Source organism: Hemicordylus capensis, chromosome 1 (genome assembly GCF_027244095.1).
Source record: "Hemicordylus capensis ecotype Gifberg chromosome 1, rHemCap1.1.pri, whole genome shotgun sequence".
NCBI lineage: Eukaryota > Metazoa > Chordata > Lepidosauria > Squamata > Cordylidae > Hemicordylus > Hemicordylus capensis.
In genome coordinates, this window is record NC_069657.1 from 77,043,088 (window position 1) to 77,069,262 (window position 26,175).

General features: G+C 43.3%; 2 protein-coding genes across 2 annotated transcripts in view; one reads left to right on the forward strand and one right to left on the reverse strand.

Moving 5' to 3' along the window:
- LOC128352853 (uncharacterized) overlaps positions 1-12,256 on the forward strand; it is a 39,750-nt gene extending 27,494 nt beyond the window's left edge. The window contains exon 4 of the mRNA XM_053313424.1: positions 11,663-12,256. Within this exon, the coding sequence (XP_053169399.1) occupies positions 11,663-11,737 (75 nt within the window). The 3' untranslated portion in view covers positions 11,738-12,256. The remainder of the gene's footprint in view (positions 1-11,662) is intronic.
- SIPA1L1 (signal induced proliferation associated 1 like 1) overlaps positions 1-26,175 on the reverse strand; it is a 320,297-nt gene that overhangs the window by 267,923 nt on the left and 26,199 nt on the right. The window lies entirely within an intron of this gene.

Genomic DNA, 26,175 nt, shown 5'->3' on the forward strand with positions numbered 1-26,175 from the left:
AGTGATAAAATAGTTCCTCTGCTTCCTTTTTTCTAGAGCCTATAAATTTTAATTAGCCCCCTAAGGTACCTCAAAAGTGATTCAGATTGAGAATTCAGCTTTCAGGTATTGCATTTGTAAGATGCAAGAACTCGAGAGCTTAATTCTTATAAGAGAGGGGAGCTGAATGTGGCTGTTGTGACAAGAAGCAAATCTGCCTACAACTGTCACCAGATCAAGAGACTTTGATAACTGTTTTCCAGTACCCATGAGTTCTTTAAACAGTAATTTGTCATATGGTTCCCCAGATAACTTTTCACTTGTCCAAGGCATGAGAATGTTCGTTCACATGCAGCACTTGATGCAGGAATATTTGTACCCATCACACATAGTTTGTGTAGTTCTCCATGTGGCAGCAAGACTGGGGTGGGGAGACAGGCCAGTTCTAGACCACCTGAAATCTGCAGGGAAGATGGCCCTGCATCCCACCATAGACACACCTATGGTCTTGCACACCCAGTTCCTAGACAGAAACGAAGCTAAGAGTTGTTGTTGTTGTTGTTGTTAATAATAATAATAATAATAATAATAATAATAATAATAATTCGATTTCTATACCACCCTTCCAAAAATGGCTCAGGGCGGTTTACACAGAGAAACAACAAACAAATAAGATGGCTCCCTGTCCCCAAAGGGCTCACATTCTAAAAGGAAACATAAGATAGACACCGGCAACAGTCACTGGAAGTACTGTGCTGGGGGTGGATAGGGCCAGTTACTCTCCCCCTGCTAAATAAAGAGAATCGCCACGGTAAAAGGTGCCTCTTTGCCCAGTTAGCAGGGGTTTGGCCTAGCTCAGGGGCGGGCAAACCTGGCCCTTCAGCTGTTGTTGAACTACAACTCAAATCATCCTCAGTCACAAAAATTGTGGCTAGGGATGATGGAAGTTGTAGTTCAACAACAGCTGGAGGGCCAAGTCTCCCCACCCCTGGCTTAGCTCCTGAGAGGCTGGAGACGTCTCCTACCGACTTTGCTGCATTGGCTTCTTTTGCATCATCTGGGGTATTGGAATGAATGTATGTTACTTCTTTAGACAGCTAAAGCATTTTAAAACAATTAATTCTAGCTATAGGACCATGATATACTATGATTCTATTGTCTGACACTTTGCCGTGGAGCAGGGGTGTAAACTTCGTGGGGGTGGGGGGCTCTAGCCCTCCTCCGGATTTCCTGGGGGAGGCAATGACAGGTAGCATCAGCAAGCTCTTATGCTCAAATTCATCAGTCAGTTGAACAACACAGTCAGTCCTGTGTTGTCTTTGTAGCAGCTCATCAAGTTCTTAGGAGGCACAGCTGCCTCTCAGGGCCCTTTCGCTCTATAATTCTCTGATTAGAAGTAGTATAACAAGGAGAAAAGCTGGTGGTGCTCTATGCATGAAGGTGCTCTATGCATGAAGGTGCTCTACCCAGAGTGACCTCATCCGCTAAGGGGAATATCTTGCAGTGCTCACATGCAGTCTCCCTTTCAAATGCAAACCAGGGCAGACTCTGCTTAGCAAAGGGGAGAATTCATGCTTGCTACCACAAGACTTCTCCTCCTATGGGTCCTGTGCCCCCCCCCCCCATTAAGTTGACATGTCTATGCATCTGCCATAGAGTTCCAGTTTGTTGGATGGGAGAGTGGGAAATTTTTCAGGGAGAGCACTCATTACCCCTTGCTACCCCATGGAGTCATCCCTGGAGGAGAGATGTTGGGCTCAGGCATTCCCAGAAATTCCTCTGCACTGAAAACTCTTCTCTATAATCACAGATATAGGAATACAAGTAAAGCCTTTCCAGAGAGGGATAAAATGTGGGAGATCCAGTGGATTTTCACAATCTTATACAGATTCAATGTGAGTCATCCTCACACACTGTATTTCCTCCTGCAGTTCCCCATCCACACTGTATGTATCCGCCATGAACTATTGTGGTAATTGGTCCCCCAGAGCTTCCTTCCCCCTCCTAGTATCCCACCCACCATCTCCACCCCCTTCCCTATATCTTGTCCACTCTCTCTTCCAGTTCCTACCCACAGCCCACTATCTCTGCCAGCTCTGTAGCTGGCTCTGCACATGTTCTTCAAAGAAGACAACTTATACTAGTTACCCTTAATTTTAATTTTAAAACTTTTATAGTTCTTATAGCTTTTAAAATTTACTAGTTTTGCAACAATCAGAATAGTAGAGCTATGTTGTTATACTATTATGCTTTTCATGGAATGTATGCTTTTACAGCTTTTTGCCCTGTACTTCATGCTGGTCCTTGACCGTAATAAAGATGATTGATTGATTGACAACTTATAGACAAAAATAGTAGAAATAGTAAAGTAAAGTGTGCCATCAAGTCGGGGTTGACTCCTGGCCACCACAGAGCCCTGTGGTTGTCTTTGGTAGAATACAGGAGGAGTTTACCATTGCCTTCTCTTGTGCAGTATGATGCCTTTCAGCATCTTCCTATATTGGTGCTGCCCTATATAGGTGTTTCCCATAGTCTGGGAAACATACCACCAGGATTCCCATAGTCTGGGAAACATACCAGTGGGGATTCGAACCAGCAACCCCTGGCTTGGAGTCAAGCCATTTCCCCGCTGCATAGAAATAATAAAAATGTTAAGAGAGCAATCCAAACACTATTATATCATTATTATTTCTTGTTAACACAATCAGACAGGTGTTATTGACTGATTTGTTTTATCCAAACATCGAGTCCTTCCCAACGACCTGGGATGGCTGAATTTTATTATCAATATTGTTGTCGTTATAGATATCGTCGCAGAATATAGGCTGTTCCCAGTAAAGTTGCTTTTTGTAATTGGTTAATGGTGATTTCTGTGCCCCCTATGGTGTTGAGGTGCTCTTCCAGGTGTTTTGGAATTGCACCTAGGACGCCAATTACTACTGGGATTATTTTGGTCTTCTTCTGCCACAGCCTTTCAATTTCAATTGGTAGATCTTTGTATTTTGTTATTTTTTCTATTTCTTTTTCTTCTATTCTGCTATCACCTGGTATTGCTATGTCGATGATGATGATGATGATGATGATGATGATGATGATGATGATGATTTATTGGTTGTTGCTTGTTGTTATTTGTGCCGCCATGCTGCTCTACTGCTATGGCTTTGTAAAAGCTTTCAACTTTTTCTAGGTGTTTATAGGGCACATGTTTCTATACATGCACACTAGAGAATCCACAGTGTGAAGGAATACTATACTATGTGCCCCTAATTAATAATTAAGAACTTAATAATTATAATATAATTACTTATAATTACTGATAATATAATTATAATTACTTAATAATAATTAGGAATAATTAGGAATACTATGTGTTCTTAGTAATTAATGTTCATTAATTATGGGGCCATGACCAGATAGCAAAACAGAAATGTTTTGCTATCTGGTCATGGCCCCATAATTAATTGACATTAGCTGCCATGCTGCCCTCTTGCTATGGCCTTTTAAAAGCCCTTGATTGTGTGGGTAGTTAATGCACATTAGAGTCCTCTTCTTTTTCCACCATTGCGCTTCTCCATTTTTCAAAACCTGCCCACCCCTACCAACTCATTGGATAGGGGAGAATGGGTGTTATTGCCATTTCTCCCTGCTGCCTCACACAGCGGGGCTGCCTAGGCTGGGCAGAGCCAGCTGCAGGTTGGCTCTGCCCAGCCTAGCCAGCCCCCAGCCTTTGGCCGCCAACCCAGACTACCTGTGCGGTGCAGCAGCCTGACACCCACTCTGCCTGCCTCAGGGACCAGGACCCCACCAAGCACCACCACCAGCAAGGGGGCAGCAGTGCCAAGTGCCATCCTAAGAAGCCCAGCACCACCCTAAGAAGTTCAAAAATAGAGGAAGTGAGACAAGTGGGGCAACAAGGTGAACTGATGTGTGGCTGGGAAGGTGCTATGCCACCAAAGCACTTTAAAAAATGGAAAACAAAAATATTGGATAGCCAGGGATCGATGAAGAATACTGGATTGTGGACCAGAAAAGGACTCTGCATAATTGCACAGCTGTGGAACTGAGGGGGTGGATGTGGTGGTACTTCTTCGAGCCAATCCTCTGCTGCATTGCCACCAATGGTGATAACCACAGCTCAGAAAGAACTCATAGACAGAAAAAGAAAGAAAGAAAAAGAAAAACACATCCAGAGCAATGTTGTAGTATGGTCTCTTTAGATGCTAGTTGGAACACAGGAACATAGGTAGCTGTCATATACTGAGTCAGACAGACCATTGGTCCATCTAGCTCAGTATTGTCTATACAGACTGACAGTGGCTTCTCCAAGGTTGCAGGCAGGAATCTCTCTCAGCCCTATCTTGGAGATGCCAGGGAGAGAACTTGAAACCTAGATGCTCTTCCCAGAGCAGCCCCATCCCCTAAGGGGAATATCTTACAGTGCTCACATGTCATCTCCCATTCAAATGCAACCAGGGCAGACCCTGCTTAGCAAAGGAGACAATTAATGCTTGCTACCACAAGACCACCTCTCCTATCCTAGGAAATTTCACCATGTATTGATGGTGTTTAATTGTATCACAAATCTGCTTTCATCATACAATATCAGAATTCCTGACTTTTTTCTCTATAATTTTATGTTCTTAATTAAAAAGTTAGAAAAACACTGAGAGTACCTTTGAAAATGTGCTATAATGCTATTTACTTTTAAATTTTAATCTCCGGTAGACTGGATGCCAGTTTGTGATATACATATGGAAGGAAGTACTGAGTCATTTACAATCCAAACAAAGGAAGTGATTGGAAGTTTCAAGCAAGGTCTTATAGATTCTCTGACTTTTATTTAAATGGCAATATTGAAAAGATTAAAAATTACCAAGCAGCATACTTTGAGTCACTGCAAACAGCAAAACCTGCCAAGATTCATTAATTGGAAACATTGATTGCCTCTTGTGTTGCTGATATTAATACGTTGGCATCAGTGGTTGCTATTCACTTCAAAGTAAATTGTCTCTCCAGTGGCAAAGCCTATAACCACAAACCACTTAAATCACTGTACTTGCATTAAACCAGGAAGGCTTTAGTGACTTCTTAGGTACTAAGCCAACTCAATTTTTAATGTGATTTGTTCATATAGGAATTAGTTAATGAAATAGCAGCTGTAGAATCTCCCCCCTATAGTTTGCAAGATCTTGTTTGACAGTGCTTTGAATCACTTGCATAAGACAAAGCAGTAGCAAGGATTTTCTTGTTATTGTGCTTATGTTTATGTTTCATACATCTCTTGTATCTTGCAATGTATCTCTCTCCTCTAAACAGCCTCACAGGACTGGGTGGCATGATAGGAACATAGGAAACTGCCATATATTGAGTCAGACCATTGGTCTATCTAGCTCAGTATTGTCTTCACAGACTGGCAGCGGCTTCTCCAAGGTTGCAGGCAGGAATCTCTCTCAGCCCTATCTTGGAGAAGCCAGGGAGGGAACTCGAAACCTTCTGCTCTTCCCAGAGCGGCTTCATCCCCTGAGGGGAATCTCTTGCAGTGCTCACACATCAAGTCTCCCATTCATATGCAACCAGGGCAGACCCTGCTTAGCTATGGGGACAAGTCATGCTTGCTACCACAAGACCAGCTCTCCTGTGTGAAGGGAAAGAGCAGGATTGCTATCTATTACAAAACAGGCTCACTTGTTCTGCAGCATTAGAATAAAAATGTGTTAAACATTGTGGGCACACACTAAGTCAGTCATTGCTAAACACCTTGAAATAAATGAGAAGTGTTAGTTATGACTAAAGTCACACTAATTTCAATGGAACTTGGTCATTATTAAGTCAGTTTGGATGTTGCCCTTTCTTTCATACAATTCCAAGGAGTAATCTTATCAGATGTTTACCAGAAGAAGAAAAAGAAACACTTGAGAGCAGAAACAGGTACATGGCATGCCACAGAAAACAGATGACATGAAAAGGAATTTTGGAGGATTATCCTTTGGGAGCTATCAGTCTAAAAGCATTCAATTAAGATGGAAGTATCACTGCTGGCAGACCACATGTATGTTAGTTTAGATTAATGATGAATCACAGAAACATCAATACTCACTTTTGGGCTTTCTTCATTGCTGTCATTCTGTAGTTCACAAGTGTCATCCTGTTTGAGGCAAGAATCCTGATTCTTAATGCCAGATTTATGGAATGGAGCAGAAGTACCCGTCATCAATATTTAACAAATAAAAAATATGCTTATGTGTTAAGACCAAGGAGATAACCTAGGTATAAGGCAGGATGCCAAGCCGGTTGAGGTTTTGACAGCTTTCAGCCTCCCACTACTAGCCTGACAGTTGTTGATAGCATTCTTGTATGTTGACATGTTAATATCTATGCAAAATTTGGGCTTGATTGATTTATCTAAAACATTAATATTATGGCTTACAGAATTAAGATTCCAGACCATGCCATTTATGGTTCCAGAAATGCTGATGCCCTTGAAGAAGTATATATGTGGGAAGGGGCACACTGAGGGTCTAGGAAACTAGGAAGCTGCCTTATACTGAATCAGACCATTGCTCCATCCAGCTCATTATTGTCCACACTGACTGGTAGCACCTTTCCAAGGTTTCAGGCAGGAGTCTCTCCTAGCCCTACCTGCAGGTTTTCCACACATGACTTTATGCCTCAGGGGATTTGAAGATGTTTACTTTGGGGGATAAAACTGACAGTCCACATTGTTGTCGACGCCTCCCTCACTCCCTGCAATCTTTCTTCTATGTCTGTTCCCACTGTTTGTTTCAATTTTTCCCCTCCAACCAATCACATCCCAGGAGGAGGAGCGAGATGCCTCCCTTCAGTATTACTTTTTAAAAGTTTGACAGCCAGCTGGATGTCCCCAAAAGTGGAGAATCAAAGCAACAGAACTTAAACCCAACCTGCAGTCTCCATTGTTAAGCTTCCAAACATCTGCATATCCAAACATCTGCATATATAAGCTGTGTTGCTATGGTGACCAAACTTTAAAGCATAGGAAGACACACATTTTGCTTGTGCTTACATTTAACTCTGGAATTTCTCCCTCCCTTCCCCTCCCCTTCTGGACTCCACAGAATTGCATCAATCTGCCACAACCCCTCCCCACCTCCAGCGTTTGCAATTGCAAATCACTCAAAGAACACACAGACTGAGCTGTCAAACCCTCCTTTGCTGACACCTGGGTGGATTTACAGAAATCCATCCAGCAGACATTAAAAAACAACAACAACACGGAAGTGTGAGTAAGCCGAATTGTTGGCAATGGCCCCTCCGCACATCAAAGGAAAATGTCGGGTTTTCTTCAAAAGCTGCTGGAAATATAGGATTTTTTAAAGCTGGAAATACTTTGGTCTAAGCCAGAATGCCCAGCCTTGATTCGGAGGAAAACAGAGTGATGTCTGTACTGGTCCACGATAGCCCTCAGATATGTTGGAGTAAATCCAACTAATATGTGGACTGGCATACTCCAATCCAGAGTGGATTTGAATTAAAAGCCATGTGTGTAAAGCCTCCTGGAGATGCCACTGAAACTGGGACTTTTCTGCATGCAAAGCAGATGCTCTGCCACTGAGTTATGGCCCCATCCCATACAGGACACACTATGTTCTGTACTGCCCACTTTACAGGTTTCCAAGAGAGAGCTTTTTGTTTTACTATTTAACTAGCATGGCTAATAATTCAGAGCAGGGTCTTCTAAAATTCATTTTGTATAATGTGTATATCAGAGTTACATAGATGTAGTTCTATTTGCTGTAGCAACTAAGATTTATGCTTCTTATTTGAAAGTATTAATTATTAATGATTCCAGGGAATTATTGTGATCAGATATATGCCTGGCTACTAGTATGATGTTTTGGTCCCATTGACCAGGTGGTTTCAGACTCTGTTATGTTTGTATTTAATTTGTGAGTGCCTGTGGCTATAGAAGATATCACACGGTATAAAAATAGGATGGACAGATAGATAGATAGATAAACAAACAAACAAACTTAACTACAATAAGAGAACCGCCACTTTTAAAAGTGCTTCTTTGCCCAGTTAAATACACTCATTAACATATCAAATAAAACAATCAGCAATATAACTAGGAAATAAATAGCTAACATCATTCAATATTAAATCATAAAATATTAAAGACCTGCTGAAATAGGTGCTTTGGAAATTAAAAGGGAAAGAGTCAGATGGGTCTCCCAAGAGAAGGGGAGGAAGAAGTTCATAACAGGCTCCACCACTGAGAAGGCCTGTGTCCCATGTACTCACCAACCTCACCTCAACTGGAAGTGGGAGAAGGAAGAAAACCTAATCCAATGATCTCAACAGTTGGACAGAAACATGTGGGAGCAAACAGCTGACAGCATGTTTGTTAATTACTGCTCTTGTTGTTTCTGTTATGTATATTGTGAGCCACTTTGAGTGCAATATTCATTCATTCATTCATTCATTTGATTTTTATAATGCCTTTCCAAAAATGGCTCAGGGCGGTTTACACAGAGAAATAATAAATACATAAGATGGATCCCTGTCCCCAAAGGGCTCACAATCTAAAAAGAAACATAACATAGACACCAGCAACAGTCACTGGAGGTACTGTGCTGGGGGTGGATAGGGCCATATCATATCTATATCATATATACAAATTGTAAAAAGTTAAATTGCCCTATGAATGCAATAGTAAGCAAACTAGATACTCCCAGAGAGATACATAGTGTTACTTACCAATTAGCACAGATGTAAATAATAAATTAAAATGCAAGATAATGTCAATTTCCAACTTAATTTAATGTAATATCACTTCTAATTCAAGACTGTCAGGATAGATACAGATACTGTATTTGTGGAAGGAAATATGAGGTTCTCTATCACTTTTCAAAGAAGTCTACTGTAATTGAATGCAGTTTTCTCTTCTGGGATTGTATATGCAATTAATTGAAGTAAAAGTGGACATGAATTTCATTGCTCAGAATAAAATATTAGATGACACAGATATTTATATTTAAGAAATAGCGCATAAACATAAATTAAACTGTAGAAAAATTCCCATTTACCACATCATTAGTATTAGTAATTAGTATTAGTATTATTAGTATTGGATTGATGGGCAAGAAATCATTGGCTGACATCCTGATTTTCACAACGACACAATGGGAGCTGTGTCCTTGCAGCGACAATCTGTTCTTAATGAAGCTGGAGGCTTCCCCACAGCTGTTGTGCTTGTGTACACGGGCTGGGGAGGAACACTTTTCAGCAATCTTCTCTGACTTAAGAAGTGCTCTGTGCCTACCAAAAATATATCCTTGAGGGCTGTGTGACTTTCAGAGACATATATTCAGAAGGCAGAGTACTTCTAGAGGCAGCAAAGATAGCTGAAAAATGCCCTCTCTCCCCTGCCCTCCGCTACCCACGTGCATGAGCATAAAAGCAGTGAAGAAGTTCTCTGCAGCATGGACACGTCTTCTTGGCATATCCACACTGCCTTAATCAGGATGTCAGCCACCTGCTTGTTGAATTTTTTATATACATTCCTGATACATTATAGAAGTACAAATTAGTTGCAGTATTACATTGCTCAAATAATCACTGATAATTACTCATTAGAAGCTTTTTCTCAAAAGAGGAGCTATATGTAAAATGTGTAGTTTGAAACTGATGGGCATTTCAAAAGCAGTTTGTGATATGGCATATGGGTCTGTTGTCCAAAGAAAAAGCAAAACGTACCATTAGGTTAGTGTAAATCATTTGCATGAACCTAAGCAAGAATCTGGATTTTGTCCTCGTTCTTCAAACAGGCTCTGTGCATTGCCTTCATTTGTTTGTTTGTTTGTTTAATACATTTCTATACCGCCCAAAACACAAGTTCTCTGGGCGGGTTTCTTCCCATTTACTTCCAAAAGACTTCCAATGACAGAATGCTAGAAAGAGTCATATGTTGCTATACCTTTTTTTTTTTAATCATAATCTGTCTGTCTCTTAATTAAATCACAGATCTGGAGACCAAAATGGCTTCTGGACTAACTACCTGCCAAAATGGCAGGGCCATCTACCCACAACCATCCCTTAAAGCCAACATATAGTCCAGGCTACAGAACTCCACAAATAGAAAGCTGGTGTACTGTAACACAGGGACCTCAAAGCAAATAGCTCCAAATTGCTCAAACAATCATGCAAGTGTCTAAAAGACACTACAACAAATTAGTCTGTATGACACTGACAAAAAGGGCACATCTAAATATGTGCTTTTAAGACTAAATGTGGTTGTGATTCATCTTTCTTTGCAAAGATGGCTTTTGCTCTGTAAAGTGATCTGCCCAATCTAATCTGTCAAGGATAGCTATTCAGTCTAATAATATATTTTTATTCCTTTCACATACAAAAATATCCTGATGCCCCAGTCATATTCTAGACATTTTCTAGAAACGCCATTATAATTACAAACTGAACTAGTTGTGCATAGTATTTACACTATCCTGATTATCTTCACGTCAACATTCAGTGTAGTGGTTAGAGCACCAGGCAACTCAGATGATTAATTTACTGATAAATGCCAACATTACTCAGAGCAAAGCAAACATGATGTTTGAAGGGTCTACCTGTGCTAGGAAATGACAGTTCAAATTGGTTCAAAATAATTATTCTCTTCTGGTCTGAAGAGGTTTTTCTAACTATCTTTCCTCCAGGCAAGAGTTATCAGTGGAATCCACTGTCCTTTCATTAACACTACTTCAAACAATTTCACCTACTTTGCTTTGCCAACTGACACACATTTAGCACTAGTTCAAGGTTAGTCTTTGCTGACAAATATTGCCAGCGATGAATTTATTTAGCAGCGTTTATCAGGAACTTGTAACATTTAGCACTAAGATACTTTGGAAACACATCATAAAGCCATCAAGAGAGCTAATGTTAATTCAAGTATGGTAATGTTCCTACAGTAAACAATTTGCACTAAATTTAAATCTACATTTTGTAGAAATTCAAAATTTGGAGTTCAACATATTAATTTTGAACACTTTCAAATAATGCATATTCGAGGAATGTGTAATTTATTTTATTTATTGAGGAATTGTGTATTTTTATTTTAAAGTATACATTTCTCAAATATGCATAATTTCTCAAATATGTGTAATTACCAAGAGGCATTACCTAAAAGTATCCAAAGAATAAATTTGTCAAATACTTTACAGTGAAAGATCCTAAAGTTTCCTTCTTCTGGTAGAAGCAGGTTTCCTTACTTTGGAGCATGAAGTTTTCCATCTAGAGCGAAATATCCTTTCTCCAGAGGAAACTTCTTCTAGAGTAGGACTGCACAACTTCAGCCCTCTAGCTGTTGTTGGACTACAAGTCCCATCATTCCCAGTCACAGTGGCTAATAGTCAGGGATGCTGGCAGTTGTAGGCCAACATCTGCAGGAGGGCCAAAGTTGTGCAGCCCTGCTCTAGAAAGACAAAACCTTCGGAACCAACCCAGCAATGTTTGCTCCTTCCCCCCCTAAAACCTCTACATCCAACATGGTTAGAAATGCTGGAGAACACTGAAACCTAGACTAATATTGCTACAAGTTTATCTGTCTTGATTTTTGTGTATTGGCTGGCCACTGCGGTTTTGTCTACTAGTAACCAATGGATGATTAGGAATTTAACAAAAAGTTCTTGATCTTTCTTAATAGGCTGGAACCTCACTCCAGTCTGCAGAATGTCACACACATCAGAGGAGAAAGAAAAGATCCAGAAAAGAGCTTTAAATTGCATAGCAAGCTGGGAGCTTTTACCAAAAACTGCGTAAAACTGAAGCATCCAGTTGCTCTTTCAGAATCTGATGAAGAATTAACAGTTATGCTGCCTGCTATAGAACTCTGTTTCCATTGTGTTGCTCTGACATATCTGTAAATAAACAGATACGTTGCAAAGACAGCATTAGTTACTTTCCAGTGTTCTCTCATTCAGAGCAAATTAAACTTTGTGCTGCTGCCCTGGACTTCTCACTGCGGAAGAAAATAGGAAATGTGTAACTTTTGCAAACAGATTTGAGCCAGATAATTTGCTTGAAACTGTTTTTTAAAACCCCAAATTTATTTCAGTCAAACTATGCCATTTTCTTAATTCCTGGGAAATGCAACAGGCCTTCTTTCACTGAGTGAGTGTTTTATGCATCAGCTGAGTGTTTTATTCATCATTTTATGTTGTATGTGTGTATGTATATATGCATGTATCTATCTATCTAATATATTTTATCTGCTCACAAAATAGCATACACACACACACACACACACACACTTACATTCAACTTGTGTACTACTATGCTCCTATACGCATTCTAGCAAGAGTATTCTGGACCATCTTCAAAGGCAGCCCTATGCATTGCAGTAGTTTAACCAGGACGTGGTGAAGGCATGGGTGAATGATGTCAGATCTGTCTTCTCTGGGAAGGCCGCAGCTAGCATACCAAAACTTGTGAATGGTGCTCCTGGCCACGGATGCCATCTAGATATCCAAAGATAGCTTTGAATCAGAATATCTACATTGCTAGTTTAATGGTCATCCCTCCCTGTCCCAGTAAATTCTGGAGCTATACTTCTGTGATAAGGGCTAGAAAGAGCACTACAGAATTATCAGCATAGTTAAGATCAACTGCAGAATTATCAGCACAGTCATGCTTTGTGAGAATCCATGAAAGCAAAACTATCTTAGAGCCAACACACATTTGTAGTGTAGCTATGTCCTAAATATCTAATTTTTAAAGAAATTCATAATATCTCTCTATATAATTCTCTAAGGCGTGCCTGTGGCAAATCCTGTGCATGGCAGATCTCACAGGATTTCCTGGCAGGGCAGAACACAGCAGAGCACAGCAGGGGGAGCCTCTCTCTGAGCCAGCCTGCCGAGAAGGGAGGGAAGTCAAGGAGGAGAAGGCAACGCCACTGTGAGCCGGTGGGAGAGCGCATGTTGGCTCCAGCCGCCCGCCTCACGAGGAGGACAGCCGAGCAGGAGGTGGAACAGGCGGCAAAACTAGGGCTGAAGGGATGGGGGCAAGAATGAACTTGGCAAAGGGATGTGGGGAGGGGGAGAGCAAACTGGACAAAGGGAATGGGGGGCGAGAACGAACTGGCTGAAGGGATGGGGGAGAATGACTGGAAGGATGTAGATGAAATGAAGACGGGGCAGAGAGCCATATCAATTGCGGGGTGGGTGGGGGGTTGGAGAACTAGAAGCACAGATGCTCTGCACCGGGTCAGTTAGTATATGTTATTTTTCTTGACCTGGGGATGAAAGGAAGCATCACCTAATAAATGTCTACAGATTAGGTAGCTGTTAAGATGCACATTTCAAAAATGTGGCAATCTTAGTTGGGAAGAACACCATCTTCTCTCTTGTTACAGATAATTAACTAGAAAATTGCACAAGACAAACCCTATTTCTACTTCCAACATAACTCTAAATTTCTTGCTATTGGAAGGATCAGGTTTATGGCCATTACTTTCTTTTGCTCACTGAAAACCTTGACATAGTCTCTGCAATAACCATTACCTTTGACAAACTCTTCTTGCAGTCTGAAATTCTGGCAATGTAGAAATAATTGATGCTAATTTAAGACCTCACATGTTCATTGTACACATTCTGAAACTCAGTTTGCATTTTTCTCTCAAACAGGGTTGCTATAAATCCTATCACTGCTTGTATAAGTCTGATAATTTAAACATTGTGCCATACTGTTGTCCAGCAAATGAAAATATGTCAAAAATGTTACCAATATTTCTAGCAGTAGATGACTGGAAAGTTTTCAAGTGAATAAATTGGGCAGCTTCACACAATAATTGATAATTTTTGTTGACTGTGCAAATCTGCCCATTATATTATATTTGAGTGAATCGTAACAGAGAACATAAATACATTTTCCTTTTCTGAGAGTCAGCAGAGGTGCACCTAGGTAATTTTGGAGCCTGGACCTAAAGGCTTTTGGAGGCCCCCACACACCCACATACACAGTATTTATAACACATTTTTAATGCGACCACACCACCCGAGACAGACTAAAAAGGATTTGGGTGCCCCCAGGGGGTGCGGAGGCCCTGGACATTGGCCCAGAAGTCCAACGGTAAGAATGCCTCTGAGAGCCAGTATGGTTTAGTGGTTAGAGTGTTGGAACAGGACTAAGGAGACCTCAGTTCATAGCGCTGCTCAGCCATGAAACTCACTGGGTGACTCTGGGCCAGTCACATATCTCTCAGCCTAACCTACCTCACAGGGTTGTTGGGAGGATAAACGAACATGTACTCTGTGCTCCTTAGAGGAAGAGCAGGATATAAATGAGAGAGAGAGGGGGGGGGGGATGCTGGTTTATCTTTCAGTGAGACTGCACCAGGATTTGAGCTTTGTCACATTCTACTGAAATCTAGCAGAAGTAGTCTTCCCAAAGCAACTCTAGTTATATGACTGAGGAGAGCACTCCTTAACTGATAATGCCCCCAAGACGTGCTTCAATTTCCAACTGTTAATTAACCCTTTCCTGGATGCTATACACCTCTGCTTGAAGATTAAATAAGAAACACAGGTGAAAGAGTGATATACTCAAGACATCTATTACTCTCTGTTATAAAGCCAGCATCTGTCAGGTCAGAAAACCTTTTTAAAAAACCAAAAACCTTGAACATTAGTTTCAAGGAAAAAGTAGATGCATGCTAAAATAACTTTTCCAAACATGAAAGGTCTATCTGGAGGAAACAGTGGTTAAATCACAACTGAAATATATGTGCAGACACTGCAGAAGTGTGTAGGCATTAATGTTGTGCCAGGAAGTGATTGTGGTCTGAATAAGAGTTTCAGCAGAGCCAAAGTGCAGCTTTGAGCCAAATTTGAGAGTCAATGATAAATAAGATTGTGATGTGAGAAGGAAAGGGAAAAGTAGTTCATCAGCCATATACAATGGCTTCATCTGTTAAACCTGAGCCGTGTTTGCATTTGAGGGCAAGGATCACAGAGAAGTAAAAAGTAAATATGTTATGCTAATAAGTTTGCTAACATGATGCAGGACTCACCTCCTCTTTTCTCTTACTGACTTGTCTGTCACCAGACGATGAAGCAGACACTTGCCCCAATGCACATCTGACCTCAATAATGTGTTCTTCTCTGCATCCTCCAACTATTAATCTTGTCCACCCTCCCCATCTACAGACTGTCAGTACTAATGTTTGTCTGCCTCAGATGAAAGCATATAGAGAAAGCTGAGAGCCTGTGTGCCACTTGCTTCCACAATGTCCTGAGCCAACCTACAAGGGAAAAAGGTAGGGGCTGAAAGACCAAAAGATTGTGCATGAAAGCTAAGTGAGCTCACAGCATATTTACTGCTTACCCAATGCAGAAGTTAAGGCAGGTAACTTGATTTAGAATGTTTATGATTTGGGGTGCAGGTGAATTTTTAAAAGTGCCTTAATGCTTCACTCAGACCAAAGGTTATTTGTTTGTTTGTTTGTTTGTTTGATTGATTTATATACCGCCCTTCCAAAATGGCTCAGGGCGGTTTACAATTAAAACAAAGCACTAAAACAGTAAAGAGCTAAAACAAATTAAAAATAATATAACAACAATTAACAATTTAAAAACATTTTAAAACAACAATTAAACAATTACAGTGATTAAAAGCCCCGAAATCAGGTTAGAATATTAAAACCAATTTAAAAACCCTGGGAAGCCAGGCCAAACAAATATGTTTTAAGGGCTCTCCTGAAGACTAATAGAGAATTCAAATTGTAGATTTCTGCAGGGAGCGCATTCCAAAGCCCCAGAGCAGAGAAGGCCCACCTCTGAGTCGCCACCAGACGAGCTGGTGGTAACTGGAGATGAACCTCCTCAGATGACCTTAACATGTGGTGGGGATCACGCAGAAGGATGCGCTCTCTAAGGTAACTCAGGCCTAAGCTGTTCAGGGCTTTAAAGGTAATAACCAGCACTTTGTATTTTGCCCGGAAACATATTGGCAGCCAGTGCAATTGTTTCAAAATAGGCATAATATGGTCTCTCCGGGTTTCGCCAGAGACCAATCTGGCTGCAGCATTCTAAACTAATTGAAGTTTACGAACTGCGTACAAAGGCAGCCCCACATAGAGCGCATTGCAATAGTCAAGCTGGGAGGTTACCAGCTGGTGCACCACTGTTTTGAGGTCATCCTCCTCAAGGCATGGGTGCAGCTGTTGAAGCTGATAGAAAGCACTCCTGGCCATGGCCTCCACCTGAGAAACCAAGGTGAAGCCTGGGTCCAGGAGTACTCCCAAGCTGCACACCTGCTCCTTCTGGGGGAGTGTAACCCCATCCAGCACAGGAAGATCTAACTCACCCCTCAGATTCTGAGCTCCCACAATGAGCACCTCTGTCTTGCTTGGATTCGGCTTCAATTTGTTATCCCTCATTCAGCCCAATACTGCCTGTAGGCAGGCATTTAGAGAATGAGTGCCATTTCCTGAAGATGAAAAGGAGAAGTAGATTTGGGTGTCATCAGCATACTGATAACACCCAGCACCAAATCTCCTGATGACCTCACCCAGCAGTTTCATGTAGATATTGAAAAGCATTGGTGACAGAATAGAGCCCTGAGGGACTCCATATAACAGCTCCTGCTTTGAGGACCGACTGTCACCAAGCTCCACCATCTGAGATCTACCTGAGAGATAGGAATGGAACCATTGCAGAGCAGTGCCCCCTATTCTCAACTCCCCCAGGCGACCCAGAAGGATACCATGGTCGATGGTATCAAACGCCGCCGAGAGATCCAAGAGGACCAACAGAGTCGCACTTCCTCTGTCATCCATCAGGCTGACCAAGGCTGTCTCAACCCCATAGCCTGTTCTAAAGCCAGTTTGAAATGGGTCTAGATCAGGGCTGCTCAACTTCGGACCTCCTGCAGATGTTGGCCTACAATTCCCATAATCCCAGGCTATTGGCCACTGTGGCTGGGGATTATGGGAGTTGTAGTTCAAAAACAGCTGGGGGGCCTAAGTTGAGCAGGCCTGGTCTAGATAATCAGTTCCCTCCAAAACCGCCTGGAGCTGGTTAGCCACAACCCTCTCAATTACTTTGCCCAGCCAGGGGAGATTGAAGATTGGCCTATAACTATCCATCGCTGAGGGATCCCGGGAAGGCTTCTTAAGAAGAGGTCTAACTATTGCCTCCTTCAAACAGGGAGGCAACCTACCCTCCGTCAGTGATGCATTTGTGATATTAACTAGGCTATCTCCAACAATCTCTCTGCTAGATCGAAGCAGCCAGGTTGGGCAAGGATCCAGAGAACAAGTGGTAGGCTCTACCGCTGCAAGCAGCTTGTCCACGTCATCAGGAGTCACAGATTGAAACTGATCCAACCTAACACTGCAAGAAGGATTGCTGGATACCTCCCTCACAGACCCTGCAGAAATAGTGGAGTCCAAGTCGGCCCGAATACAGGAGATTTTATCCGCAAAGAACCCACTAAAGGCATCACAGCAGAGAATCTCTGGGAGCTGATTTGAGGCAGAAGGAGCAGAGATTATACTCCTCACCACCCAGGATAACTCTGCCGTACGCAAACCTGCAGACGCAATGTGCGCTGACCAAAAATGCTTTTTAGCCATGCGCACTGCCATCGTGTAGGTCTTCAAATGGGTTTTATGCTGCATCCTGTCAGATCCCAGCCGAGTTCTCCTCCACTTGTGTTCTAGTCGCCTAGCAAGCTGCTGCATCCCCCACAACTCCTCTGTATACCAGGCAGCCATCTCAGAAGCAGGCCTGGAGGTACGCTTAGGAGCAATAATATCTACTGCCCTGGTGAGTTCTCTATTCCAGGTTCCCACCAGGGCATCTACAGAATCACCGGCTGCACCAACATTGAAACCCTCCAAGGCCTTTTGGAAACCTGATGGGTCCAGCAACCTTTTTGGGCGGACCATCCTAATAGGTCTATCACCCCTGCAGGGGTGGGATGTGACCGTGATACCAACCTTAACCAGGTAGTTGTCCGTCCATGACAATGGGGTAACCATCGGATCCCCCACCCACGGAACACCCCCCTGATACGAACAGAAGACCAAATCCAGTGTGTGGCCGGCAACATGAGTTGGTTCAAAGATTAATTGGGATAGGCCCATAGTTGTCATGGCCTCTATGAACTCCTGAGCCGCACCAGACAAGCCAGTCCCAAAGTGGATATTTAAGTCCCCCAGCACCAAGAGCCTGGGAGACTCCAACACCAACTCCGCGACCAGCTCCATCAGCTCAGTTAGGGAGTCAGTTGGGCAGCGGGGTGAGTGGTACACCAACAGAATCCCCAATCTATCCCTAGTTCCCAGCCTCAGAAATACACACTCAATATAGGTCAACTGTCTCACAGGGGCCCTGGTAAGGGAGATAGTATTTTTATGGATCACAGCCACTCCACCCCCCCTCCGCCCACTTCCCCTAACCTGCTCCACAACAGAGTAACTTGGAGGGAGAAGCTGAGCCCACACTGGGCCACTCGCCTCCCGCAACCAGGTCTCAGTTATACATGCCAGGTCAGCTCCCTCATCCATGATCAAATCATGGACAATTTCGGTCTTATTTTGAACTGACCTGGCATTACAAAGGAGCAAGGTCAGGCTCTGTGGGTAGTTGGTGTGCTCCCCAATGCCTGGGAGTTGTCAGAACAGCTGGAAGCAGAAATAGTTACTAGATTACTATTTTCTCTTCCCCTGTAACGGCCAGCTGTTCTGCCAGCGCCAATTCTTCTATTCCCCACCACTACAGCAATAGCTGCCCCAAGGCTGCCAGGCGCAGCCTTGATACTAGAATTTTAAAATTGAATGCTATGCATTCTGTGAAGTAGTTCTAGGACTGATTTTGAAACCATAGAGCCATGGGAAGGTGGTATTCCCTTTTAATCACTCACACTCACATCTGTTTTAATGAACTCCTGCAAAGCTGAGCTCATCATTCAAAAATAGGCTCTTCAGATATTTGTGACCTGTCTCCCACTAATGATAAAATTTTCTGGGATGTTTGAAAGCCTGCTATGCAGCTTGCTGAATTTGACCAGTGACCAAAAATGCTAGAGAGAAAAGTTCACAGGATATCCTTGTTAAGAAAAATAAAGTCTCTGGACTTAGCAGTTTATTTACAAAATTCCTGTCCAGCCCCAAAAATTCAAAATAGCAGTAAAGTCTCTGTTCACATTCTCTTCTTGCTAATTAAGACAAGCATACACAAACCACAAGCCAAATAAAATACGTATATAGGACCTTGTTTGTGTCTGAAGAACTCCATATCTGGGTTTCTGGCCAAGAAATATTTACTGAATCTTTCTTCTGAAATGACTGCTGTAACTGTAGCTGGAGGAATTTTAATCTTGCAGGAACCATGTCTGGTCCTGCAGATTATAAAGGTGAAAGGAGGGGTATAACATATATCACCTTTTAGGGATGTAATACCTAATACCAGTCAGTTAAGGAAAACCAGTTAGTAAGCTCATGTCCTGTATTATGTGGCCCCAAAGAATTCAATATTGTAAGATCTACATTTAGATGCATTTTATTTTGTAAAAATACATTTCCCTAACTTGTTCTTTCAGATCTACAAAGTGGGGAGGTGAATGCAACTTGAGCTATGCACATAATACCAGAATTCTCTCAATAGCTCAAATAATCATAACTAGCTGGGCCAGGTGCAGACCATCTGTGCCTCCACTGGCCCGCTCCCCCCCACACCACCCGGTGCTTTCTGGCTTGTGGGCTGGCCGGAAAGCTGGCCCACCACCTCCTCCCATCCACCTGCCAGCCAATTCCTGGGGGCAGCCAGCCTGCTGCCGCCTGCTGCTCCCACTGGCCGGCCGCCTCTGCCCCCTTGCCTGGCACTTTCTGGAGCACAGGCCCACCACCTCCTCTCGCCTGCCTGACAATTCCCAGTGGCTGGGCCGGCCCAGCCACCACCTCCTGCTCCCAGAGGCCGGGCCGCTGCCACCTGCTCCCACCCGCTTCTTCTGCCCCCCCCCCCCACACCTGGTGCTTTCTGGCCGGCCGGCCGGAGAGTCGGCCCACCACCTCCCCCCTCGCCCACCAATTCCCAGCAGCCAGGCCGGCCCACCGCCACCTCCTGCTCTCAGCAGCCAGGCCAGCCTGCTGCCACAGCCTCCTCATCCCTATTTTCGTCCCCATCACTAATCCGGCAGCTGCTCGCGAACTCTCATGAGAGCTGCCACACATGGGATTAGCGACAGGTACGCCTAGGATAAATAAATATATAAATTTATCTAATTTTGCTTTCTTATCCCAATTCTCCATCAGTTCAAGGTGGTTCACAACAAATATAGCAAAAGTTTTTTTTAAAAACTGACAACACACAATCTTCTAACAGTGTAATCTGAAACATGTTTACTCAGAAGTAAGTCCATCTGAGTTCAATTGGTATTCTAAGTGGGTTTATTATTGCAGCCCTAGTTATGAAGGCGCATGAATGACACAACTGCCTGCTTGACATTTTCATGAAAACATTGTTTGCTTTGCATTTGCTATAACATTAACATTTCTTCATCTGAACATTACCCCAAAAGGAATGCACAGGGCATTACTTCCACAGCCACATATGTACAGGTATTTCCATTCATTTTGCAGAGCTTGTATTGGTTTTGTAAGCTACTAAATGGGGGAGATGTCATTCTTAGTCTTTACAAAGATGTGTGTGGCATTATGATGTGTGTGAATCATATTAAATCTGAGACATCTGTTGATAACCCCTGAGATCACTGTATTGCAACATTGCAGCGATTCATAAAGGTTGTATGAAACAAACAAAGCACATGAACAGATTGGAAATTCTGTGTTCAGGTCTGTCATTCTTGAGTCTCAGGCATGAAAGTATAAACCAAAATGAGATAAGTGTGAGATGTCTAGACATCTTGAGGGATTCATCACTGCTAATGATCAGATGGATGCTGACGGGAAACTTACACCAGCCACCAACTCAATCCATCTGTAATTCTGACATCTGTATAAAAACAGTGGTGGCTTAAATTGAGGCTATTGGTTGTCTGATTCACTACCTTTGGGACAAACAGAAAACCATGCCCTACTTGCCAGCCTCTACTTGGAAAGATGATACTGTGGGTGGATTTGGATGATTGCGTTTGGAGCACAGGGGCTTAGCAATATAAACTCACTACAGGAAAGCTGGAGCTATGTGTAAACCTGGCCCCAAAGTCATGCACCTTCAGTCAAATGGAAATGTTGCCTAGTGAGATCTTCATAAAACATGCTTCAGTGCATACTTGAAGCTACAACAGATGTCCACTACAGTCAGACTGTGGTGAGTTTATAAATGGCTGCCATATTGCTGTCAGCTGAATCATGTTGTGCCTTTAACACATTGGTGTCCGCATGACTTTTCCCAGGTTTTTTCTGGGGGGGGGGCAAAGCCAGCAATCCAATACCCCCCTCCCTGGGAGTATGCCCCTTTGAAATCAATGGGAACTGGCTCAATAGGTGGGGAGACTGCCTCCTCTCCCCCAGAAGCCCATGCTTTAACAGCTGCATGGCAGGAAAGGTTCAATGGGTGATGGTCCAAATTCTCCCAGATTCTGTCATTTTCCTTTATATTTTGACAAGACTAGGAGAATTATAGGTGCGGAGAATATGTTATTAGTAAGGGCATCCTCAAGGCACTCCAGGGCTGAACACCCAGTCCAAAGGATTATGGGACCAATAGAAGGTTAAAGAGCACCTAGCTTTTGTTCAGGCACAAACACAGAAATTCCAGTGGATTGACACAAAGAGCACTTTCTCACAATCCATGAGAAGGGCTTGAAGGGGTGAGGGACTTGAAGGGACTTCCTCAAGCCTCAAAAAGCTTACCTCCCCAGCAGACAATCCTCTCCTTGTTGCTGGGCAGGTGGATTGCCCACCTAGATGATTGCCGGCTTCTGCCAGCAGCAGGGAGGTTTGAGGTCTGGGAGGTGCCTGGAACTCCCATAATGCATCGTGCGAGTGTGCAGTGCATTATGGGGAGTCTTTTGATGCTGGCTGGGAGGCTGCTGATGTGTGGGTGCTGTGTGGAGCTGCATGGCACTGACATACGAACAGTTAGCCAGGGTGAATGGTGTGTTTGCCGCCTTAACAGCCGGGGCTCCCTTGCAAGTTTGCTGCTGTGCTGCTACTGGGAGCTGCGTGGCTCCTGGCAGTTCTCACACAAAGGCAAAACTGGGCTGGGCTTCCACAGCCCAGTTTTGCCTGTTCAGGAGAACAGCCTCAAAGTGTTCTATGTATTTTATGAGATGCAGTCCTTCCATGCTGTAGACATTCTATCTATCTATCTATCTATCTATCTATCTATCTATCTATCTATCTATCTATCATTTATTTATTTAGCCAGCCCCTGGTAGGGCATCATATCAGCATACAGATTGCATTCACTGGAGGCCTAATTGCTGGAAAATAGATTCAATATTGAAAATATTGAATCTATAAAAATAGATAATCCACTAATTAATTCAGGAAAATAGATTCAGGTTGGTCTCTGGGTCATCTCAAAGAGACCATATTACTCTTATATTACAGGAGTTACACTGGCTGCCAATAGGTTTCCGGGCAAAATACAAAGTGCTGGTTATAACCTATAAAGCCCTAAACAGCTTAGGCCCATGGTATTTAAGAGAGTGTCTTCTTCTGCATGATCCCCATCGTCCACTGAGTTCGTCAGGGGAGGCCCATCTGTGGCTACCTTCAAGTCGTTTGGTGGCCACTCAAGGATGGGCCTTCTCAGTTGTCACTCCAAGACTTTGGAATGTGCTTCCCGCTGATATAAGACTCTCCCCATCTCTAGCGGTTTTTAAAAGAGCCTTGAAGACTCATTTTTTAACCAGGACTTTTAGCTTGTGTAATTTTAAATTTTGTAAATTGTTGTCGTTCTATCTATCTATCTATCTATCTATCTATCTATCTATCTATCTATCTATATTGTTGAATTTCTATACCGCCTTTCATTAAAAACAACCCCAAGGCGGTTTTCAAAAATTAAAAACATACAATAAAAATGACAATTAAAATATTAAGCTAAAATATAAAACACATCTAATTTAAAAACTATAAAATACAAGCATAAAAACACATAGACACAAGAATAAAAACACATAGAAGCAGCATAGAAATGGTCATGTAAAAGCCTGGGTGAAAAGCCAAGATTTAAGAAGCTTTCTAAAAACTGTGATGGAGTCTGAGGAGCAAATGGCCACTGGGAGAGCATTCCAAAGTCTGGGGGCAACAACAGAGAAAGCCCTGTCCCGAGTGCATGACAGATGAGCCTCCTTCATTGTAGGCACCCGGAGCAGAGCCCCCTCAAATGACCTTGTCAAGCGGGCAGCAACCCTTGTGAGCAGGCGGTCCCTCAGATACCCCGGGCCCAAACCGTTAAGGGCTTTAAAGGTCAAAACCAGAACCTTGAATTGGACCCGGAAACGAACTGGCAGCCAGTGCAGCTCTTTCAGGATGGGTGTGATGTGTTCCCACTGGGCAGCTCTGGACAAAACCCTAGCTGCCGCGTTTTGCACAAGCTGCAGTTTCCAGATATTCTTCAAGGGCAGCCCCACATAGAGCGTGTTACAGTAATCCAGCCGTGACGTGACTAAGGCGTGGGTAACTGTGGCCAGATCTGCCTTCTCGAGAAAGGGACGCAGCTGGCGCACTAGCCGAAGCCGTGCAAAGGCACCCCTAGCCACCGCCTCCACCTGAGCTTCCAAAAGCAGAGCCGGGTCCAGTAGTACCCCCAAGCTGCGTACTTGCTCCTTCAAGGAGAGTGCAACCCCATCCAGAACTGGTAAAATTTCCTCATCCCGATTGGCTCTCCTACTGACCAACAGTACCTCTATCTTGTCCGGATTCAATTTCAGTTTATTAGCCCACATCCAACCCATCACAGCCTCCAGACCCCAATTAAGGACATCCACCACCACCTCCTTAGGATCAGGTGACAAGGAGAGATAGATCTGAGTGTCATCCGCATATTGCTGACAACTCAGTCCAAGTCCCCGGATGACCTCTCCCAGTGGTTTCATGTAGATGTTAAACAGCATGGGGGACAAGACCGAACCCTGCGGGACCCCACAGATCAGAGGCCACAGAGTCGAGCAGTAGTCCCCCAGCACCACCCTCTGGACCCTCCCCCCAAGAAAGGACCGGAACCACTGCAACACAGTACCTCCGATTCCCATACTCGAGAGGCGGCCCAGAAGGATACCATGGTCAATGGTATCGAAAGCCGCTGAGAGGTCCAGCAGAACCAACAGGGACGCACTCCCCCTGTCTAGTTCCCAGCGTAGGTCATCCACTAGAGTGACCAAGGCAGTCTCAGTCCCATACCCGGGGCAGAAGCCAGATTGAAAAGGGTCCAGATAATCTGTATCATTCAAGACCCTCTGCAGCTGGGATGCCACTACACGCTCTATCACCTTGCCCAAGAAGGGCAGGTTAGAGACCGGTCTATAGTTTTCCAGGTTGGAGGGATCAAGGGAGGGCTTTTTTAGTAGTGGTCTTACCACCGCCTCCTTGAGGCACGGTGGCATCCTGCCCTCCCTTAATGAGGCATTAATAGTCACCTCCAACCATCTACCTGTACCCTCCCTTGCAGCTTTTATTAGCCATGAAGGGCAAGGGTCAAGAGTACACGATGTTGCCCGCACACTGCCCAGGATCTTGTCCACATCCTCAGGCCGCACCAACTGAAAAGAATCCAACACAGCGGGACCAGATGGTACCAAAGGCACGTCTGCCGGAACTGCCAAAACTCTGGAGTCCAAATCAGCACGGATGTGAGCGACTTTATCTGCAAAGTGACAAGCAAACTGATCACTGTGAGCTGTGGATGATTCCTCCCCCATTACCTGGCGGGATGTGTGTAGCAGTGTTTTTACCACACAAAACAGCTCTGTTTGTCTGCACTGAGCAGATGCAATGGAGGCGGAGAAAAAATGTTTCTTTGCCACCCCCACCGCCACGTCATAGTCCCTAAAATGGGCTCTAGCCCGTGTTTGGTCGGATTCGTCATGACTCTTCCTCCAGCATCGTTCCAGCCATCATCCGAGTTGTTTCATCGCCCTGTCATTTTAGGCAGCTTTTTGGAGTTTTAATTGATTTTAATGTTTTATTTATTAGTATTATTTTATTATTGTGAACCGCCCCAAGACTTTGGTTTGAGGAAGTATAAAAATACATTAAATAAATAAAATAATAAATAATTCAGTGTAGGCCTAATTGCTGGAAAACAGTGCCATATTCATGCTTGGAGAGTTAGATGATTTATACACATTACGCAACAACAAATCCAGAATGGAGTATACATTCAAGAGAGAACTGTAGTAGTCCTGGCTTTCTGGCAAGTGTGACTGAATGAAACGCAAGTTTGTAAACACCTGTTTGTCATATTCACACTTCACTTTTTTTGCATATTGCCTAAGCATGTAAATGTGTGAAAAGGCCTTAAAATGTGCTGGCCGACATCCAGACTAACCAGACAAACCATTGCCAGTGCGGCATTCCAGTGATGGTGCTACAGGGGATTTTTGTTAATTTCTCCTTCCCTCCGAAGGTGGCTGTCACTACCAAAAATACCCCTCAGGGACATATTTTCAGGAGTCACAGAAGGCTTCTGAGAGAAGGGGACATTGATTAAACTACCCCCCACCCCAGCGCGCACACAGTTTTAGCAGCATAGACACTGCTAATGTTGTCGGCCACTGGTTAAAAGGAAGCAGAGAGTTAGGCATGTTCAAGCTACTTAAAATAAATAAGTGAAAAAAATGTGGGATGCCACAATAGAAGATATAGTCAAATTACCTGCAAGATTTATTTCAATAAATTATGCTACCCAGTATGTTGATGCCTTATTTTTATAGCTTCATGTTTCTCAGCTCTTTGTCAATTAAGATGTTGTTTCTGGATCCATGAGAAAATCTTTACACACTTCATAAAGAGTGTTCATCTTCCTACAGAATCACAGTATCTCATCTTCCTCCAGTTTTTCAAAAATAGCATGTTTTCCAGCTAATATGACCAAGGTTTGAGTGTTAACCAATCATAATGTTGCTGTTTAAACAGAAATTGTTTTATGGGCTCTCCCCACCACCTTATTTTCTTCTCTCCTTGTCACTTTCAAAGAAATCGAGAGATGGGGGAAGGAACTATTCCATAAAACCCATTAC